Source organism: Zonotrichia albicollis, chromosome 3, assembly GCF_047830755.1.
Source record: "Zonotrichia albicollis isolate bZonAlb1 chromosome 3, bZonAlb1.hap1, whole genome shotgun sequence".
NCBI lineage: Eukaryota > Metazoa > Chordata > Aves > Passeriformes > Passerellidae > Zonotrichia > Zonotrichia albicollis.
In genome coordinates, this window is record NC_133821.1 from 58,190,045 (window position 1) to 58,209,442 (window position 19,398).

Genomic DNA, 19,398 nt, shown 5'->3' on the forward strand with positions numbered 1-19,398 from the left:
GATTATTCCAGTTATTGCAGTCCTTAGCTGATGCCTGCTTCTCATTGATTTTACACTCACTAACTAGATACTTCATGGTCACCAGCTGTGTGAGGAGAACAGGAGAATTATGTCTCTCAGTGGTAAAGTCTATCTGATGTCTCTCAGCTTGGGTCTGCCAGGTTTTCATGATTGTAAGTCCAGCTTCTTGTGCTTGGGCACAGCAGTTCAGAATGAGTCAGTAGTTTACAAGAGCATGGGCTGGGCTAAGGACTGCTCGGGGAGATGGTGGATTCCCCATCCCTGGAGGTATTTAAGGAACGTCTGGGTGTGCCAGTTATCTCTCAGCTTGGACTCGATCTCAGAGGGAGGGAGTTCTTTTCCAACCTGGCAGAACAATCTGTCTGAAAGTATACCAGGATCTTACATATCGAAGAACATCCTGCCTTAACTTTTACACGTTCCACATTTTTGCATCACGCGCGCCCTCAGGACTGCGGGGAGGGCCCGTCCCGTCCCTCCCCTGAGGGATCCTCCGCGGGGTCCTCCGCGCCGCCAGAGGGCGCCAGCCGGGCTGGGCCGCGCTGGGCCTCGCTGTTCCGGGCTGTGCCGTGCGCGGCCATGGCGGTGCTGCTGGAGACCACGGTGGGCGACCTGGTCATCGACCTGTACACGGAGGAGCGGCCCCGCGGTACGAGCCGAGCCCGCCGGCACCGCCTTTCCCCGGCCCTGCCGGCACCGGGCTCGCCCCTGAGCCCCCCGGCACCGGCTTTCCCCTTGCGCGGGCGGGTGGCGGCCTCGCTCGGCACAGAGACCGGGGGTGCAGTCAGTGCTCACGGCCGCAAATGTAGTATCTGTAATATCTCAATCGAAGGGCTACCGTGAGCTTCTTTCTCAAGCGTTTGAAAAGAAACGAGAGGGAAAGGGAGGGGGGAAGTATGTTTCTGTAAAACCAGCCGTGTTTAGGGTTCTTTGAATCGCTGGAGATGATTTGTAGGAAGGGAGGAAATGTTACACCTCTTTCGAGCATTTCTCTCAGTGTTTATGGGCTGTATCCTGATAAGTCTCGATGCAGTCTGCTCCAAAAACACTTTTCAGCACATTAAACTAGGGCTCTGTTATATCCATTCTTCTTGTATCTGGAGTTTCCTTTGTAAATGTTGCTATGATTTCTTGCAGCTTGTCTGAATTTCCTGAAGCTCTGCAAAGTCAAATACTACAATTATTGTCTTATTTATAATGTACAGGTGAGTATTCTCAATTCCCTGTTTTTTGGTTGGTTTAAATTCACAAACATGAAAGCAATATCTTATGTGATTCTCCTTTGTGACAGAGGGATTTTATTATACAAACTGGCGACCCCATGGGAACTGGTCGTGGAGGGGAATCCATATTTTGGTAAGTGTTTATGTATAGAAATGATACATAGATATGTGTGTGTGTGTATATTTGTGAGGGAATTTGCGTAAGGGAGTAGGAGTTCCAGTTAGATTGTCTTCAGCTTTCTTGGGGCAGAATTACTGGTGGGAAATAAAAATGTTGATGTATAAGCTTCTTTGGTTTTCGTACTTAGATACCTTTTTAATTTCTGTGCTGCCTTTGGCCATTCACTGGGGTTTTTTTCCTGGACATTGTTCTGTCTCTGACCTTAAAAATGAAGTTACAGGTAACAACTTGTACATACATTTCTGTTAGTTTAAAAGCTGGCAAATAACTATGTTTGGTAAAAAAAGTATCATGACTAAATGCTTTGTAGAAGACAGAACCAATTAGCATGGTGAATACATTTATTATTATAACAAAATATACTAAATTGAGCATGAGTGGAGCATAGAGGCAATACTTGATTTCCTCTGTATATAAAAAAGTGATCCCCTTACTTATTTGAGTTTTAGTCATGTTGAATGTTTATAAGGAAATAATTTTTCTTATTTGTTCAAGAAGTTTTCAGTGGTCAGGGAGACGAGTTGAAATCATTCGAACAGCTAGGATGGAGTTAAAGTGCATGTGTTCTGTATGATTCATTTGAAATAGTTATTAAAAGTAGAATTAAAGTTACAGAGCAGAACTAATTATCAGGGAATTGCTGGGGAACACAATTTACAGCAATAAAAGTGTTCAGCTGGAACAGAGACAGTGTTTCTAGACTAGTGCTGGCTTTTGTAAGTCAGTCTGTCAGAGCCTCTTAAATACAAAACGTGGAGCCCATGGATCCATGAATCACCACTCCAGTGGTCCTGGAAGCAGCGTACCTGTGCTAAGCAGATTAAGTCTAGGCAGATAAACTCCCCAGGCTTGCCTGTCTCTGCACACAAGTAAATTAAGTTTATTTTGATATGATACAAGTCTCCTAAGACTTACCGGTGTGGCAAATTGGGAAGTACAGTGTGATGAGAGTGTCAGATCCTGTCTGGCAATAGCATGGAGAAGGTCAAGTCGTCTTTTGTACCTGTTTGTTTCTGCTGCAGTCCATGGAACTGCAATTTGTGTTCTTGCAGGCAAAGTTTAATTTGAATCCTCTCTTCATAGAGGCTAGCACCTGCTTAGCAGGATGAGTTTAAACACAGCACTGTCCTTACATTTGGGCAAATATGGTTATTGGTCATGCAGCTGTCAGTTTATGGAGGGAGACAAAATAAGTGATAGCAGGGTTAGACATAAAAATTAAAAAGAATGCAACAATTTGCTATATCCAGTATACCCCAAATTACTGTATTCAGTCCTGTCTGTATGATGAACTGATTTTGCACATAGATATACCACTTCTCTGTTTTTCTTGGGAGATAAAATTTTTATGTAAATAACTGCATTTTTACAGTGTGGAATTACTTATTTTTGCAGAACCTACTTAAAATGTATAGTTCCTTCATGCCTCAGAAAAATGCTGCACACTGTACTTAAAAATATATAAGTATACCCTTCCAACCCCCCAGAAAGCCTTTCTCTGGAAATGTCCAGAGGAAAATTTGTTGTTCCTTGTAATATAAACTTTGGAAGTGTACACGTGCATAAATATGTTCATAAAATTTATGAACAGGTTTATTTGAAGGCCTAATGTAAATATGAAATGTAAAAAATTTTTGAGATGTTGTTTACAGTTTTAAAATGTTTGATTAGCTCACTTTCAAAAATTCCTTTTTTTGGTAATGTGTTTTTTATAAATGTTTTTTTAGTCAACTGTATGGTGATCAAGCCAGATTTTTTGAGGCAGAAAAGGTGCCGAGAATCAAGCACAAGAAGAAGGGAACTGTGTCCATGGTGAACAATGGCAGTGATCAGCATGGATCACAGGTCAGCACTATGTTTATACTCTGATGTGATTTTGCTAATGTATACGAAATGGTCAGGAAAAAAAATTTCTGTAGTTAAATGGAAGTGAAAATTAAGGAAACTGATTTTTGAAATAATGTTGACATTTTCTGGTTATGACTGCGTTAGTTTGGAAAGTGAAACCATATCAGTTTCTCCTGTATGGTTACTTGGAAGTGCATTAATAATGTAAGTTTACAGTTTTACCCCAGTGCTGGTATAAAAACAGTTTTTGAAAATGGTCTTGTTCTGTTTGCTGTTCATGTGCACAAAGATTTTGTTGTAGGTAATTATTGTTACTTATTTTTTAAGGTTTTTATTTTGTTTTTAAAGCTCATAGAACACTATTATTTCTGAATTATTATTATTTTATGTGCATTGTCACTTCTAGGAATTAAAATGCCTCACTTTAATATCCATATATTTTAATTTTTAAAAGGAGGGATTTTCAATAATCAAAGAACAATTTAAAAAAAAGGTAGGGTTTTATTCGAGCTAGACCTTGTAAAATACACAGGTAATTATGGTACTTCCCTGCATTGTATGTATAAAATGGCATGGTTGGGGTATTTAAGAAAAAGAGATTACAATAGTATTTGTATTTAAGATACAGCCTGCTAGTGCATATGCAGGCATGTGGGAATGAATGCTGATCCCAGGAATGTTATTGCAGCTTCTTCCTTGGGAAAGAAAAATTCCAGAAAGGAACTACATGGAGTTGCCTTACAAGTATAGTGTAGTTTAGTGTAACCTTTACCAACTACTAACCAATCTTAACTGTGTGGTAGAGGGAATGAGGAGTGGGATGTTACCAGTCAGACTGTGAAGTGTGGGTGCAGCAGTTGTGTCCTGTTATTTGTGCATGTCTGCCTCTTCCTCCCTCTTCCATTGCCAAGTGCCCGTGCAGCAGTTGTGTCCTGTTATTTGTGCATGTCTGCCTCTTCCTCCCTCTTCCATTGCCAAGTGCCCTCTATAATTTGTCACTGAATTCTCAGCTGGTATCAGTGTTCATAGTTTCAGTTTTGCCTTAAGGTGAAAGATCTGATTTGTCATAAGATACTTTCCGGTACCAGTTCAAGTTGATCTAAGTCAGTGTGTGCTAGTTCTTCTCTCAATGCTGCTGCATCCTGCTTTTCAGGAGAGGGGTTTGTGGGAAGAAAGGAAAAAAGTGTGGATAGAATAGGTAAAGATAGTAGGTAAAAGTAGTACTATGGGAGTTAGGTAAAGATAGTAGAGGGAGTTTCTGCCAAATTTATGAAAAAGTACCTGCCAAATGCTGCTTGGAGAGCAGGTGATTTGAGCTCAGCTCACAAGGGGTAGCCTTGCTCTTTCTGTCCTCTCCCTTTCATCAGCTGTGATGCCAGTGACAGCTTTTGCTGGTCTGGCTCAGCTGCCCTGCCCAGCAGAGATCTCTCTGCTCCTCCAATCCCTTGTGCCCGATTACCAATTCACAGAAGGATCCTGTGCTTCACCCACAGGCTCCTGCACAGGGAGATTGCCTCAGGCACTGGCTGTGAGCTGTATGTTGGCTCACCATATTCCCAGAGCAATCTTCTACAAAAAATGGGAAGATTTTTTTTTTTTCCCACTGAATTCAGTGAGAGTGTGTTAAGATTTTTTAAAAAAAGTACAACCTGAATTTTTCTATTTACTGTTTCTAGTTTTCTATCTTCTTTTGTAGTTCCTCATTACCACAGGGGAAAACCTGGATTACCTTGATGGTGTGCATACAGTATTTGGAGAAGTGACAGAAGGCATGGATGTGTTGAAGACAATTAATGAAACCTTTGTAGATAAGGATTTTATCCCATATCAAGATATCAGGTGTGACTGCTTTTAACTTTACTTTTTGAGGAATACATTACTATTGAATGAATTTACTTCTTTTGGAAACTAGATGAATATCATGATGTCAGGTGACCTGTATGTGCTATCTTAAATGCTTTTTATTTCCCCAGTATTAATGGCAAAATCAACAAATACTAAATAAACAAGTATGTACAAAAATATTTAGCCATGTTGCCCTTCCAAAAGCATCAGTGCTAGAATTTACAAGCACACGGGATATTTGGGATGCAACTGAGATTTAGTGGGGCTGGTCTGGTGTTAGTTGGGTAAACCAAGTTTTACTTGCATGTAACCAATGCTGATCTTGACTTTGTTTTCTCTAAGGATAAATCATACAGTAATTTTAGATGATCCCTTTGATGACCCACCTGGGCTGTGTGTTCCTGATCGCTCACCAGAACCTACAAAGGAGCAGCTCGATGTGAGTGTTCGCAACAGGAAAAGTTGGAAAAAACTATTTTAAAAGTTTGTCTCAATTAGTGTCCAGCACAGATTTGGCCAAAATAAGAAATCAGTCTTCAAGATTTTGTGTCTCAAATCTATATCCTAACAGAGCTAGACATTTTTTCATGCAGGAGGTGTTCTACTGTGCCAGCTTGAGTTCTGATATGTCAAATGCTTGTCAGTTATTTGGGGCTACTGCTGTGTTTAATCAAATACAGCTCCTTAACCTTTCAAGAGAAGGATAAAAGCATGACTTGGATGCTCTCCCCTGGGGCTCCAGTGAGTTGTGTTTGAAAGCTGTGTTTTAGGTTTCTATTTACAGTGTAGATAAGCAGAACATTCAGAATATTCAACGCTAGTATTACTGGTTTTCTGTATACTCTGGTAGAAGACAAAATATAACTAACATTTATTAATATTGAAATGGTTTCTGTTGTTTACCTTTTAAATGTGAATAGGTTGTGTTTCAGTTGAAGTAATCTTGGTCATTCTTGAGTTATATGTGCAGGCACACACACTACTCTGGGCTATTTGTTCAAACAGAAGGAATTTTATAAAAATAATTACAGTTATTAATAATTTACTCATAGTATGCAGCTAGAGAAATTGCTTGTGAGATTATTCCCTTGTATGGAAACAGTTGTTTCTAGTAAAGAATTAATTAGCTAGAGAAAATATTGTTTATTTTTAACCTTAATAATACAATTATAAGATTGAAATTGGGGTTTCATAGTATGTGTGCACAGTGGTTGATCTCTGATGTGCCTTCAGCTATGTTAAGAATAAGGTATTTAGTAGCTCACTGCCAGCAGCATAGAGATGTGAAGACTTGTACTGAGTTTTTTAGCCTGTCTGAGCATAGGCATATCCTCCTCTTTTAGCATAGAAATGTCTGTGAGAAAGGCAGCATTCTAGAAATGCTGGTGAGGATAAAAAAAATAAACCTCAAGTCCTGCCTAGGTATAGATGTATAAAAACAAAATTATTATTGTGCTATGCTCTATTTAATGTCTTGCTAGACACAGCAAATATTTGCAATGTTCCTTACCTTCATTTGTGGCAGGAGTTACCTGGATGAGTTGACACTTGTGGTGAGCTGTTGTGTGGGTGGGTATATAGAAAAGAATTTAGAATACCTCACTGAATATGGTTTAGACTAGTCACAGAACTTCAGAAATAATTCACAGTGCCTGAAATATGAGGATAACATCTTATCCTTTTTTTCTTTTGTTCTAGTCTAAGTGGGAAGGACAGAATGAAAGCCCAGTTCTGCAGACATACAGTGCTTAAGCATGTTTTGTGTCTTGAGGGATGAGGAAAGAGGCTGTCCAAGTAATAGTTGGAAAATGAGAAAGAGTTTTTGGCCATGGTTTGGTAATAAATATCCTTTTCCTTCATTTTTCAGAGTGGCAGAATAGGAGCAGATGAAGAAATTGATGACATGAAAGGACGGACTGCAGATGAAATAGAAGAATTTCAGGCAGAAAAAGAAGCAAAAACTCGTGCAATTCTTTTGGAAATGGTGAACATCTTTCTGTATTTACCTTTTAGATCTTATTCCTCTGTGTATGTGCATGCTATTAAGTCTAGAAGGGTATGTGCTATTTATCTTGAAATTACCTATCTGGTGATGATGTCGTGTTTCAGAATCTGCTATTAAATATCTCTTTTACAATGAAAGGATTGAGCATGAGCACTCATGTTGTGGTTTTCTGATAAAACCAGTGGTAGTTCATTGTCAGAGTGGGCCAGTGGAGGCTTTCTAAAAACTTGCTAGAAATTCATCCAATTAAAAAAATGTAACAGATATAGTATGCTGCTGGAATACCTGCAGTCCTGGAAAAGTTTCAGCATGTGTGGCAGAGAGCTGAGCTAACTTGTAAGGAACTCTTCTCAGTGATAAACTCCATAGTAACAAAAATTGTAAACAGGCTTTGAAGTCCATTTTTTTTTAAAGAAAAAAAATAACTAAAATATACACCCTTGAAAGATTAGTGGATCCATCTCACTTCCTTACAACTACCAAATTCAAATTTATGGTGAACAGTTTGCAGCAGAGACTTCCAAGACCAAGATCAAGATCAATTCCAAGATCAAGCCAGATGTGGCCACAGTGTTGCAGAAGATTTGTAGGGACAAAAAGGGTGCACTTTCACCTTTTGGAACTGTCTGGTTTTTATCCTAAGACCATAAAAAGCAAAGTAGAACGTATTTGGAACTTTCATGAATTCCAGCAGTTGAATTGCAAATAAAGAATAAATTTTAGGTGCTATAGAAAACACTTTTTTTGTGTGACACTGAGTAGCAAAAATATTTAATAAAGTTTTGATTTTGTGATAGGAATGTGAGATCACACAAAAAATGTGTTCCCAGTGTGCTGTACTACCTACTGAGAACTTTAGGCCAAAGTGATGAATGTCTTCTTTCTGTATCCCAGGTGGGAGACTTGCCAGATGCAGACATCAAGCCACCAGAAAATGTGCTTTTTGTTTGTAAACTGAATCCTGTGACCACAGGTGAAGATCTGGAGATAATATTTTCACGATTTGGACCCATTAAAAGGTAATTATAAAAGAGAAAACCTTCTTTGTTGAAATTGAACTTGATTCCTCCCAGTCTGTTTAGGTTTGGCTGTAAAGGAGTAGTGTGGTGTCTCAGGAGATTTATGCTCTGTTTGGACAGAGAGCACAACAATGGGGATACAAAGGCAGATCTAGCTAGATAAATATCCTGTCCCCAGGAGTGATTTTAAGGGAAGCCTAAGGAAGTGTAGGAACCAAGAGGGTGTGTAACACTTCTCTTTGCCCCCATCCTCTCACTCCCTTCAGCAGTTTTTATGTCAGATGCTCAATGAGCTGGATAGAGTCTCTGGGATTTTCTTTCCTGTGGGAGTATGTGTGGTTTGGGATAAAGCACCAAACACCTGTGGTGTCTGATGCACTTCTTGTAAGGTGTTCCTCGTTCCTGCTGCCCTTCTCAGTTTTGACCTTGGCTTCTGGTAGTTTCAGCTGATTGCTCCTAGTACTGCTACCAAAAGACCGGATGGGCAGTGAAATCTGCTTTCCTACACTCCTCTATCCTACACCCCAAAGTTTTTTTTTTTCCTTGCCAAGAGCACTTAGCTACATATTCATGCTTCTTCATAGTACAGACTTAATTACCTTGTGTCGCTTTTCTTGTCCTTTTCCTGTTCTTTTGTTTTCATCTCAAGATGACAGAACCCGAACTGCACACAGTTTTGAGGAAATTACAGATGTGTAGTGGAACAGTTTTGTTCTCTGTTTTACTCTTAACTCCTTTTCTAGTGAATGCTAAAGTTGTTTTTTTCATTGGGGTTTTTTGGGTTTTTTTATAATATACAGTTACGGTTCAACCCATGCTTATCTTGGTGCATGTTTATCGATGCAGAGATGTTCCTTATACCCTTTCTGCTTACTTTCCCCAAAAGCTTTTGGTGCAGGAGTTTATTAGAATTTGCAGAGGGATTTCAAAAGACTTCATGGAATGGATCATCATCACCACACATGAACATTGACTCTGTTAGAGCATTTCACTTAAGTTTATTCAGGTGGTCTGGCATAGGCCGTGTGTATTCAGATGGATGCTAACTTTGTTCTGCCTAGAGTTTCTAGCAGTTTGAGCAGTACTGGCACACAGGTCTGCAGGCTTCCAGATCCCAAACTACACTGTCTGTGTGTGTGAGGGAAATTTGCATTGTATGCTACTCACACTACTCCAGTGTGATTTCTCTATGCTGTAAGGATTTCTAATTTTTTGTATCTCTGTTAGAGTTGTCACTCTAACAAAAAGTAGAGTCCTTCTACTTTCAGATAGGTTCTCTGAATAATCCATGAAGGAGGGTTCTTGCACAAAATCATTCTGCCCTCTGCTGCTAGGAATTCCCGTAGCTTGTCTCAACAGTCTTATGGTCTACTTTTTTTTCTTTTCCCTCTCAGATTTTTTTTCTTTCAGCCTTGATCATCTTTTGATTCCGGATCCTGATTTGTCACTTCCTTTCTACATGTCTCACATTTTTCTCACCTTAATGACACATATCCTGCCCTTGTTGCCTGCGTGCCCTCCTCCAGCATCCTGTAGTCAGAATTCTTACATCCAGTACAAGAGTTGTGCAATACTGATGCAATACTATATTCTTCCCATTTGCACTACTTACTCAGTACTTTCAGGCTTCTTATTTTTGCCCAGTGACCTGCATGATAAAAAGTTGGGCTGCTGAAGAGGTGCTTGCTAAGAAGAGAAAGTTTGTCACAGGATGTTTGTTTAAACTTTTGCTTAAAATGACAGAGAAAACAGAATGTGGGATTTCTGGTCTTGCATTAGTGAAATGCAAAAAATTAAAAACAAACAGTAATGTTGGAAAGTGTATTTTGTTTCATTGATTAGAAATTCATCTATAGTTTTGTGCTTCATGGTAACCGCCTGTGAGTTCAGTGTAGTTGCTCAAAGCAATGTTTTTTGCTTTGAAAAAGCAAAAATGCAATCATGCATTTTTTTCTTGCAATAGGGGATCTCAGAATCAAGTGTTTTAATACCTTCAAGGTGTTTAGGTTTTGTGGGTTGGGGTTTTTTGGGTTATTTTTTTAACTTATTTGTCCTTGTTAGCAGTGCTTTCCTACCCTACATTTTTTGCTCCAACAGTGTTGACATTTTAATTTCCTATCATTTTTTCAGTTGTGAAGTGATCCGAGACTGGAAGACTGGTGAATCTCTTTGTTATGCATTCATTGAGTTTGAAAAGGTATGGGTTTTAGGTACAAACTGTATGTAGATCCTGCTTGTAAAAGCCCCTTTTTGGTATACTTCTATCTAGGAAAAACACTGACATCTTCAAGTGTGGAATAGCTAGTATTTTCTCTTACTGAGAGAAACTATAACTTGGTTATAGAAGTTGTGGGTCCTACATGAGTCAATATGCAAGTCTGTCCCTGTTTGAGCAGCCAGTACAAAAATGTACTTAGACTGTCTTGAAACCAGTGGGAGGGGATCTGGCCCTTTTTTCCCCCAGAGTGCATTAAGTCTTGGAAGAGTTGAAGAAAGGAATGCTAGGAGCATGCAGCATAAAAAAAGGAGGGTGTATGGAATAAGATGGATCCAGGTTTTCCGTGGTTTTCTCTTCTGGGCTTGTAAATGATGCCCACTGTATCAACTGCCCTTACTGTGAGATGGATGGCAATAGTTCTCTTGGTGGTGGGTAGCTTTGTGTGTCCTGCTGTCTCTCATCTGTGAGGACAACACTGGAAAATGGCCTCACTTTCCTTTAAACTATTTATGTAGTTCAAATGGAACTTCTCTCAGTTGTTCTGTTTTCCTTTCTTTTTCCCCGAGTGTGTTACATGTGCCAAATATGTAGCTGGATGGGCAATTTTTTAAATACTGAAATGAGCTGAAGAATTGGGATTGAAATGCTGATAGTCAGAGAAAGCATAACTATTTCTTTTGAAATGGTTACAATTCAAGAACTATGGTACTTTAGGCAATTTCAGAAAGAAATGTATGCCACTAAGCAGTTGAATTTCTGTTTGAGCTTTTGTGTGAATATTCCTATGAAATAATCATGACTCAAGATTTTCCTGGTTTATATCAGGAGGAAGACTGTGAGAAAGCCTACTTCAAAATGGACAATGTGCTGATTGATGACAGACGGATACATGTGGATTTTAGCCAGTCTGTTGCAAAGATTAAATGGAAGGGAAAAGGTAGGTATATTTGCAATTCTTTGATCCTCATAACTTAACAAGCCATGACTTTTAAACTAAGCATTATATAAAGAGTTAGGAGTTTAAATCATCTCATCTTCAGGCATATAAATGTTCCTGGTCCTGTAATAAATAGAGCCAACACAGTTGTTAGTTCTTCCCTTCATTTGTTTCATTAGAAAAAGTAGAAGGGCTTCCTACTGTTACATGAACATTGCATTGCACTGATTACCTTTTTGGCCAATGTCATTTTGCCACTAAACATTTTTCTCGTCTCAAATTTTGGACATGATTTTTTTGATATATATTACTTACTAGCAAAATAATATGCCAATACATTGTTATTTTCTAGTTTCTTTATTCACTGTATGACAGTCAGGTGCATACAAGAAGAAGTCAGTATTGAGGCCAGGGATTTCTGCTCTTCACCCCCTGTAGGTCAAATGTACTGCATGACAGATTGTATGTTACAAAAACCCAGTTTCAGGTGTTTGAGGATGTTTTGTGAGGAAAAGGGTGGTGGAAGAGGTGGATGCAGTGGTTATTTGAATACTGGGGGCACTGGACTTGGAGAGATGTCTGTGCATTGCATTGGTGACATTCTTGTGTGTGGGCTTGTGAAAATGCAGTCAGCCCTCAGCTGTTGGCGCGTGGTGTCTCCAGGGAGGGTTGTGGCCCTGGGCACAGAGATACTGGAACCTGTCCTGCACAGAGCTAACTCTATTCTGTCTATACCAGGTGCTGTAGTGCATCCTGTATTGACTCCCTGCGTGGGAAACTTTACCTGGGGTCTAAATAGTCCAAAATATTGGAAAGCTAACTGTATTGTCATCTCGTGCTTACGTGTTACCCCAAAAATGCCCTTCCACCCTGGGCGCCGGTTTCTGGTCTGGCCAGCGAGTGTTGCAGTTCTGAGCGTGGCCGCGAGAGGGCAGCACGCTGCCGTGGTTCGTTGATCCGCGCGTTGGCGCTTCCGTAAATGGAAGCCGAAATCCATCGTGTTCCTCTTTAAATCTGGACGTGAACCGTTTTAGTCATAGTCTTCCGCTTGAATTCTTGAGCTGTAGCTGCCTCAGAGGTTTCCCTCCGTGCAGACCAGAGCAAAAAATCATTTAATAATGAAAACAGTCTGTGGGCTTTCAGGGTAACACAATTTTAAGTAGTGTGATATAGGACCTGTAATAGAAGTGAGACTGAGCCAGTTGCTGAATCCTGCTTTGTGATCCTCTTTATGTGTTGTCTCCACTGGACACGAATGAGCAGAAAGCTGGGTGTTGTTTAATGGAGTCTGCAAGCAAGAGAAGGACAGAACATCCCAACTTGTCCTGCTCTTTACTACTCTGTTATGCTGATGTCAGTGTTTCTGGAACTGTATCCTGCTCTGGAGCTCTCTGTGGTTATAAAGAGCCCCTAAATCATCATCAGAATTCAATGATAGTTGTGGGTGTTGGTTGTGTCTGTGGTTAGAGTGAAATGAACATATTTTTTTGTGGACAGGTGGGCGGTATACCAAAGAAGATTTCAAGGACTATGAGAAGGACCGTGACAAACCTTCAAAATTTGCCCTGAAAGAAAAGGTTAAACCAAAGCAAGAGTATCCTTTTCTTTTCAAAGGTACTTTTTTAATTAAGTAGAATTTATGAAAACAGCCTGGGAAAAGCCTTCTTATTTTTAAAGACTGCCCAATGGGTGTTTGCCTTCTAGCTCATATTACCATTTGGTGTTTGAGATGGCATTTAATATTTTGTGGTTTTCACTTTGATGAATTTAGTCAAATCAAAATGTGCTGTTTCACTTCCATGTTGTGTGCAGGTAAATAATATTCCTAGTCCACAGCCCTGGAATGGCATATGGCATAACAGAGTTCCCAAGTAATTTCAGAGAGGACCTTCTGCCTCCGAAATGAGGCCATTCTAGTATTAATATTAAATCATTCTCTAAGATTATACTTTGCTTGTGATAAGCAAGAGAGAAAACACCATAGGTTGTTCTAGATATCCCCAGGTAGATAAGAAAGGAGAATGCAGCCTGGCTGTATTGTTTAACAGGACAGACTTCAGTGATTTTAGCACAGCTGATTTTTTTTTCAGTGTGTACAACTGTGTTCTGCCTGAAATACGTGTTAAGTCTTGGTAAATGCTTGTTAGATAAACAGGGATTGGTTTGCTTCCTGGGCTGTTGTGTTCTGCTCCTTACTGATATTGGGAAACAGAACTGTCCTTAACCTGCGCCACCAGTGCCAAGTATGACCTTGTGCTGGATGAGGATGTGGAAGAGTCTCACACAAGTCAGTCACACTTGGCTAAAAAACAGAAAAAGAAAAAGCACCACCACTCTGAAGATGAAGATGATGACAAGAGGACAAAAAAATCTAAGGTACTTGACTCTTCATGCATTAACTTTATACCTGTTCATCGTTTTCCTCATAAAAGAAGCCAGGAAGAAAGTGTGATATTGGATAAGGACACAGTGTGCAAAGTCCTGTGTAACATGCAGCAGCTGTAAACCTGCAGAAGGCTGATGTTAATATTTGATTATGAAAGAGGGTTTCCTCATGAACTTCTGTAGCTTGGCAGGTCTAGATGGTTTTTTGCCAAAGCATCCTGAAGAGGCAATGTAGCCTCTCATAAAGTAGGGGATCTTCAGCACTTTGAACCTGTTGTTCCTAGTCATAAAGTAGCAGTTAATCCTATTTCACAACTGTAGACTATGTCTCATTTTCTTGCCAGACCATAATATGTTGGATTTTTCCTATGTGGAGTTGGGAGCACAATCTCTTTACATTATCTTTTTGTATTTGTCTCTAAGTGTTTTGGAAGTGTTTGTGTAAAAATCTGCATGTGGGTTTGCTTGCATCTGGAATGTGCAGGCTGTGGGGCTATGGAGGACAGCACCAGGAAACAGCAATTCTGTCATTCATTAGCTCCACTGCAGCCTGTCAGGACAGCATTCCCACATTTCTGAGAGCTTGGGATACTGAAGATAAGGTGTTTTGTGGAAAGAAATTCTGCAGTGAGAAAGTGGAGTGTTAACCACCACTGAAGTGAGCATTAGGAAGAATTGAGCTAAACTGGAAAAGAAAAAACCAAACCCCCCAGTATTTTAACAGTGCAAGCTTTATGAGTGAGAACAAAGCTGTCTCTAGCAACTTTGCAGAAAGTGAAAAAGTTTCAGCTGCAGCAAATAAGGCTGTTGTCCCATCCTGAGTTTTGAGCACTGCTGAAAGTTTTGGGTACACAAGGCATACATGATTCTGTTCTTATACATCACTTCTTGCTGAAATGCTTGGAAATTATTTTTCTCATGAACATCAGCAATTAAAATCTTTCAGTGCCAGCAGTGAGCCCTATTGCTCATTCATGGACCCAGTATTGTTTTGTCACTGCACTAATTCAGTCAGGTTCCTTTGAGTGGAGGGGAGAGGCTTGTTCCGGTGGGTCAAGTCCTGGCTGCAGTGTGTGCATACAGGAGGTGTGGACTAATGTTGGTTTAGAATTTCTCCTGTCTGTTTGGCTGATGGAAACTGTTGCTTTAGACTTCTTGAAACAGGTATTTTTGGTGGCAGTCTTTGTTCCTGATGGTTCAGGAGTTACGCCCATGGAGCTGGCCAGTCATGCATTATCAGCAGAGAACATTTTAAAATCATTTAGAAACCTTTACCCCTGCAGGTGGCACAACTGCTGGCAGCAGTAGGTTTTTAACATCTAATTGTTCTAATTGTTATAAATGGATTGTGAGACTTCATAGCACAGAAACATGAATGAGAACAGAGGGATTTTTGGTGCTATTTTCAAGTTCTGGGATAGAACGTATTCTAATGCTTGTCTGTGTGATCTCCTCTGTGTTTATGTGTATCTTTTTGTGATTTAGTCACCTGTTCCTGATGTGGTTTGTTCTTGTAATCTGCTGCTGCTGGGTTCTGGTATCTTCTTTCCCACAGCTTTCTTCTCTCTTAGTCACCTTTACCCATTTTGCTGTAGGTAGTTCAGGTTTCTTATGCCCGAAATCACAGATGGAGGCTCACTTCTATTCTCTGATGGCAAGCATCATAGTTCCCTCTTGGAGCTGTGAAAATTAATTTCTGGGAAGAATTTTTCTCTCTGGATTTGAATATCCTTGTCAGTGTGTACTGTACAGTAGGCACATACTGGCAGTGTTTACTTAGTCTCACACAGACTCAGTATTTTGGGCATGGCCTCTCTAGTGAAATCTGCAGCTAGCTTAGGTGACAAATCCTGCTTAGCATATACAAATTTTAATTTTGTTTTGTTTTTTACTATTCATACTTTGGGCATAATATGTGAAAGTAAGGGGAGGCAGGCATGTTCCTGAGGTGGAATATATTCAGGGGGAATATTGAGTCCAACACAAAGCATAACATCATGGAAACTTTTTAATGAATGGTAGTATTTTTAATATAGGCAAACAAAGCATTCTTCCTTTACCCTATTTTGTAAATCACTGAATGTATTTGAGGTAAGAACTTTAAAAGAAAATAGAAGCAGACCTTCCACAACTCATCAGCCAAAGACCACAGTAGCCATGCTTCATACAGAAACTTCCACCATGAGTCCACAGTGTGGCAGAGATTTTAATTAAGAGAGATATGGGGCTTATAATGGGAAGTTCTGGCAACTGGAGCTGCAGTTTGTGTTATCAGCTCTAGCTATGACTTGAAGGGGTTTTATTTTCTCAATAGTTTCCATGATGTTGAGTTGTTTTTCTGTTCTCTTGCTGGTGTTACTTTTTTTCTTTAGTATATTTTGACTCATCCTTTTCTTCATCTGACACCCATTTCCTGAATCTTCAGCCTGTGTGTTGATGTTTCAAGAACATATTTTTGAGTCTTGTGCTGTTTGACTTCATCACAGTGGGTAGAGGAGGTCGGGTGCTGTGGCTTGCTTTTAGTAAGTAACAGGATGTGGGTCTGGGGCAGGAGGGTGGGCTGCCATGTGGGTTTGTGGATAGGATTTGGTAGAGTATTTTTGAACACAGGACATTCTTCTGCCTGAGATCTGTATTATTACTTTGTTTGCCTTCCAGTTTTTTGGTTTTTCCTGGATTTTATTTTTTAAGAGAGCTGGATCTGTGAGGTAGTATGGCCTATCCAATAGATTTTTGCAAGACATAGGGACTTCCCAATTTCAGATTGCTGTAGTGCATGGTTTTGGCAGAGGTACTGATTTTTTTGATTTCCTGCTTTTACTGCTTATTGGACACTGTTCCCTTCATATTCAGGGTCAGGTTTTATCAAAATCTCCCTCCAAAAAAGGCTCTCTCTATTTGTTTGCTCCTTTAACCTTTAACTACTGTGTTTAATGTATGTAAGAGGTGGCATATGCATTTTACTTCTATGGCCAGGATATTTCTTGCTTTTTCACCTGGGACTGCTGTTTAGTCAGATATTACTTTTGGCAAAATCAGCCATGAACTTCCAGAGAAGCATCTTTCCCTCTTTCCTTATTTCCTTCCTTGTGTGTGCTCCAGCACAGTGCTGGATTAAGAATTGGGGTGATCATCACTTACTCAGTGACTGATGAGAGGCTGTGATCCTGCATTGAGAAACACAAATTTCAGCAATAAGAGGGAGCCTGCTTTTAAGTATGAATCTTTTTCTTCCTCTTCCAAGAGAGCATGTTTTTGACTTTTGGGCATAAAAATTTGGTTTCAAAATAGCATTATTTTTAGTAATTTAGTTTTAGTAATTTTAGTTTTAGTAGTTTTAGTAATTTTATTTTTAGTAATTTAGTGTGTTTTAAAAATTGACCTTTTTCCACACCAAAGACTTTAAAATGAAAAATCTTATAAAAGGAGAAATGTATCAAGAAATAAAGATGCCATTCATTCTAGTAATTCAAGTTTCACTTTTTTTCCATTACATTGTGATCATATTAGGTACTGTGGTGACCTTGTTGTGTCACTTTCACAATACTTGCCCTGAAGACCTGTACCTTAATGCTTTTGTGAAGGTCACTGTTGGCATTTAACTCAATGCTTGTATGACTTCTGATCCTTTCAGCAAGTTGTCCTTTTCTGTGGCATCCAACAAGGGCCATTTGTCTGTAGTTTGAAATGTTCACTCACCCATTCTTGCCCCCACTTGGCCAGTAGCCTTGTCTCCAGGGTTTGCTTGGTAGATTGTCCAGCTGAGTCTGCCCTGCTTTTCTCCTGCCTCTCCCATGTGCTGGGAGGAAACTCCAGCAACAATCCAGTCAGAAGGCAGCCGTACACCAAGGCCACCATTTGGTTTTCTGGCCAATATTTTTTGTCTTGTTCCTGTCTACCCCTCCACTGGCATGTCCATTGTCTGATGTTTACCCAGGCCTTGTCACAGAGGGCCTTGAAGCCTCTTGGCTTTTTCAAACATGTGGAGAGTGAGGCTTTTGGGTGCAAGAGTATGGCTGTGCATCATTGTGAGAGTGGATAGACAAAGCTCTTACAAGTAGCTGGAAGCATCACTGAGACACTTTGGTGGATCCAGATTTTAAAATCTGTACTGAAATAAATCACAGTAAAGATGTGGAATAGGCATTTAGCCACCAGTGAGATTACTGTACCCAGCAGCAGCAGAATGTTTTTGTTACAGATCAAACCTGTGATTATTCGTGTGTCTGTTTATCCAGAGGGGTTGTGTTGCTTATTGTAACCCTAATACTTTCAGCATTATCAGTGTCATTCTAAAGGTGGTGTTTGCTCTGGGAACCACCCCACTCACTGGCTTTCTGCATAAAATCTCTGATTAAAGTAGAGTTTTTTCCCTGTTCTTTTAAATAAATGAAGTTTTCTTGTTGGTACATGGAGTGGAGGTTTTAACCATACAGTTGTGAAGGCTGCTGTCATGGTACATCCTTAGAAAAATAATATCTGAAATGAGGAAAGAAATGCTGTGTGATTTAATGCAGATGTTCTTAACTCATATTGATCTGTGCTTATCAGTATTGTTATTATTATTAAAACCCCATAAAATTGTATCTCTCTTAGCACATACAGTGATATTAAACTGTCAGCTTGTTCATTTTGCTGAAGCCTAGAATTTAGGCCATTAAGAATTATTACAGGTAGATCTTAAAATATATTATGCATCTGCAGAGCACTGGAATGCCTGTGGGACTTGAACCAAAATTTAATGGAAATATTTGCATTGCTTAGGTAAAAAAATCAGAAATCCAAATCTAGCTTACAGACATGTTTGATGCTTGTGAAGAGTTTGGTAATATCCATCTGAATGGAATCCCTGATATAACCAGTTTTGCTGAAGCTCCTTAGGCAGTACAAGCAGCATGCCTGACAGCCATGCTTTTTTCCATAAACATTGACAGAAACTGAATTGTAAACTTACCTTCTTCAGATGGTTTCAGGGGGTTTTTTTTGTGTTTCCCTCTTCAAAATCATCGTGAATGTGAATCTCTTTAAGGTACTACCAGCTCTAACTCAGGAACCTGCCATGCTCAACTTTTCTCTAGTTCACTTTGTGCCTCTGTGTGTTTCCCCTCTTGTTTGTAACTGCATTTGTGTCCAATTCCCTTGGCAGGACTCTGAGAGGAAGCACGAAGAGCGCTGCAGGGAGAGGACCAAGGGTGAGAAGAGGGACAGGCGCCGGAGCCGCAGCCGCTCTCAGGACAGAGATTACAGCAGGCACAAAGACAAATACAGAGAAGACAGCCGAGCGAGAGACTGGGATAAAAAAGCAGACAGAAGTAGAAGTCCTAAGAAATCAAAAGACAAAGAGAGGTCCAAGTACAGATGAAGGACAAGGAAAATACAGAGGGGAACTAAAATAATAAATTTAACTTTTTTCTTTTGTGTTTTTTCTGTACTATTTACTGTAGTGTCTGACTGCAATATGCAGGAAGATTTTGCAGCTTGATACCTGTCATTGGAACATGATCTGCTAATTCTAAAATTCAAGATGAATCACTGCAAATTGTTCTGCCCTGGAGTGCCTGTGCCTGGATAGGGTATTTCAATGGACTGTGAAGAAAGAGAACTTCTTACTGATTCTCTGGGAAGGCTGATAGTTAAGGAACATAATCAGCTGAAACTATCCCGTGGCAGAAAATTCTGACTAGGCAGGCCAGAGGGGATGGCTGTAATCTCCAGA

General features: G+C 39.9%; 1 protein-coding gene across 1 annotated transcript; it reads left to right on the top strand.

Annotated features, from left to right (window-relative positions):
• Positions 1-521: 521 nt before the first annotated feature.
• On the top strand, positions 522-19,098 carry PPIL4 (peptidylprolyl isomerase like 4). Its single transcript, XM_005487557.4, has 13 exons — positions 522-670; positions 1,159-1,226; positions 1,313-1,377; positions 3,153-3,270; positions 4,970-5,112; positions 5,461-5,557; positions 6,986-7,102; positions 8,018-8,142; positions 10,273-10,339; positions 11,186-11,297; positions 12,795-12,891; positions 13,535-13,673; positions 18,829-19,098. The coding sequence occupies exons 1-13, from the start codon at positions 601-603 to the stop codon at positions 19,042-19,044; spliced, it is 1,434 nt and encodes a 477-aa protein (XP_005487614.1). The 5' UTR covers positions 522-600; the 3' UTR covers positions 19,045-19,098.
• Positions 19,099-19,398: the final 300 nt, after the last annotated feature.

Coding starts and splice junctions, on each gene's coding strand:
- PPIL4 (XM_005487557.4), top strand. CDS start 601: ATGGCGGTGCTGCTGGAGACCACGGTGGGCGACCTGGTCATCGACCTG. Junction 671..1,158: donor CACGGAGGAGCGGCCCCGCG/GTACGAGCCGAG, acceptor GATTTCTTGCAG/CTTGTCTGAATTTCCTGAAG. Junction 8,143..10,272: donor CGATTTGGACCCATTAAAAG/GTAATTATAAAA, acceptor TCATTTTTTCAG/TTGTGAAGTGATCCGAGACT.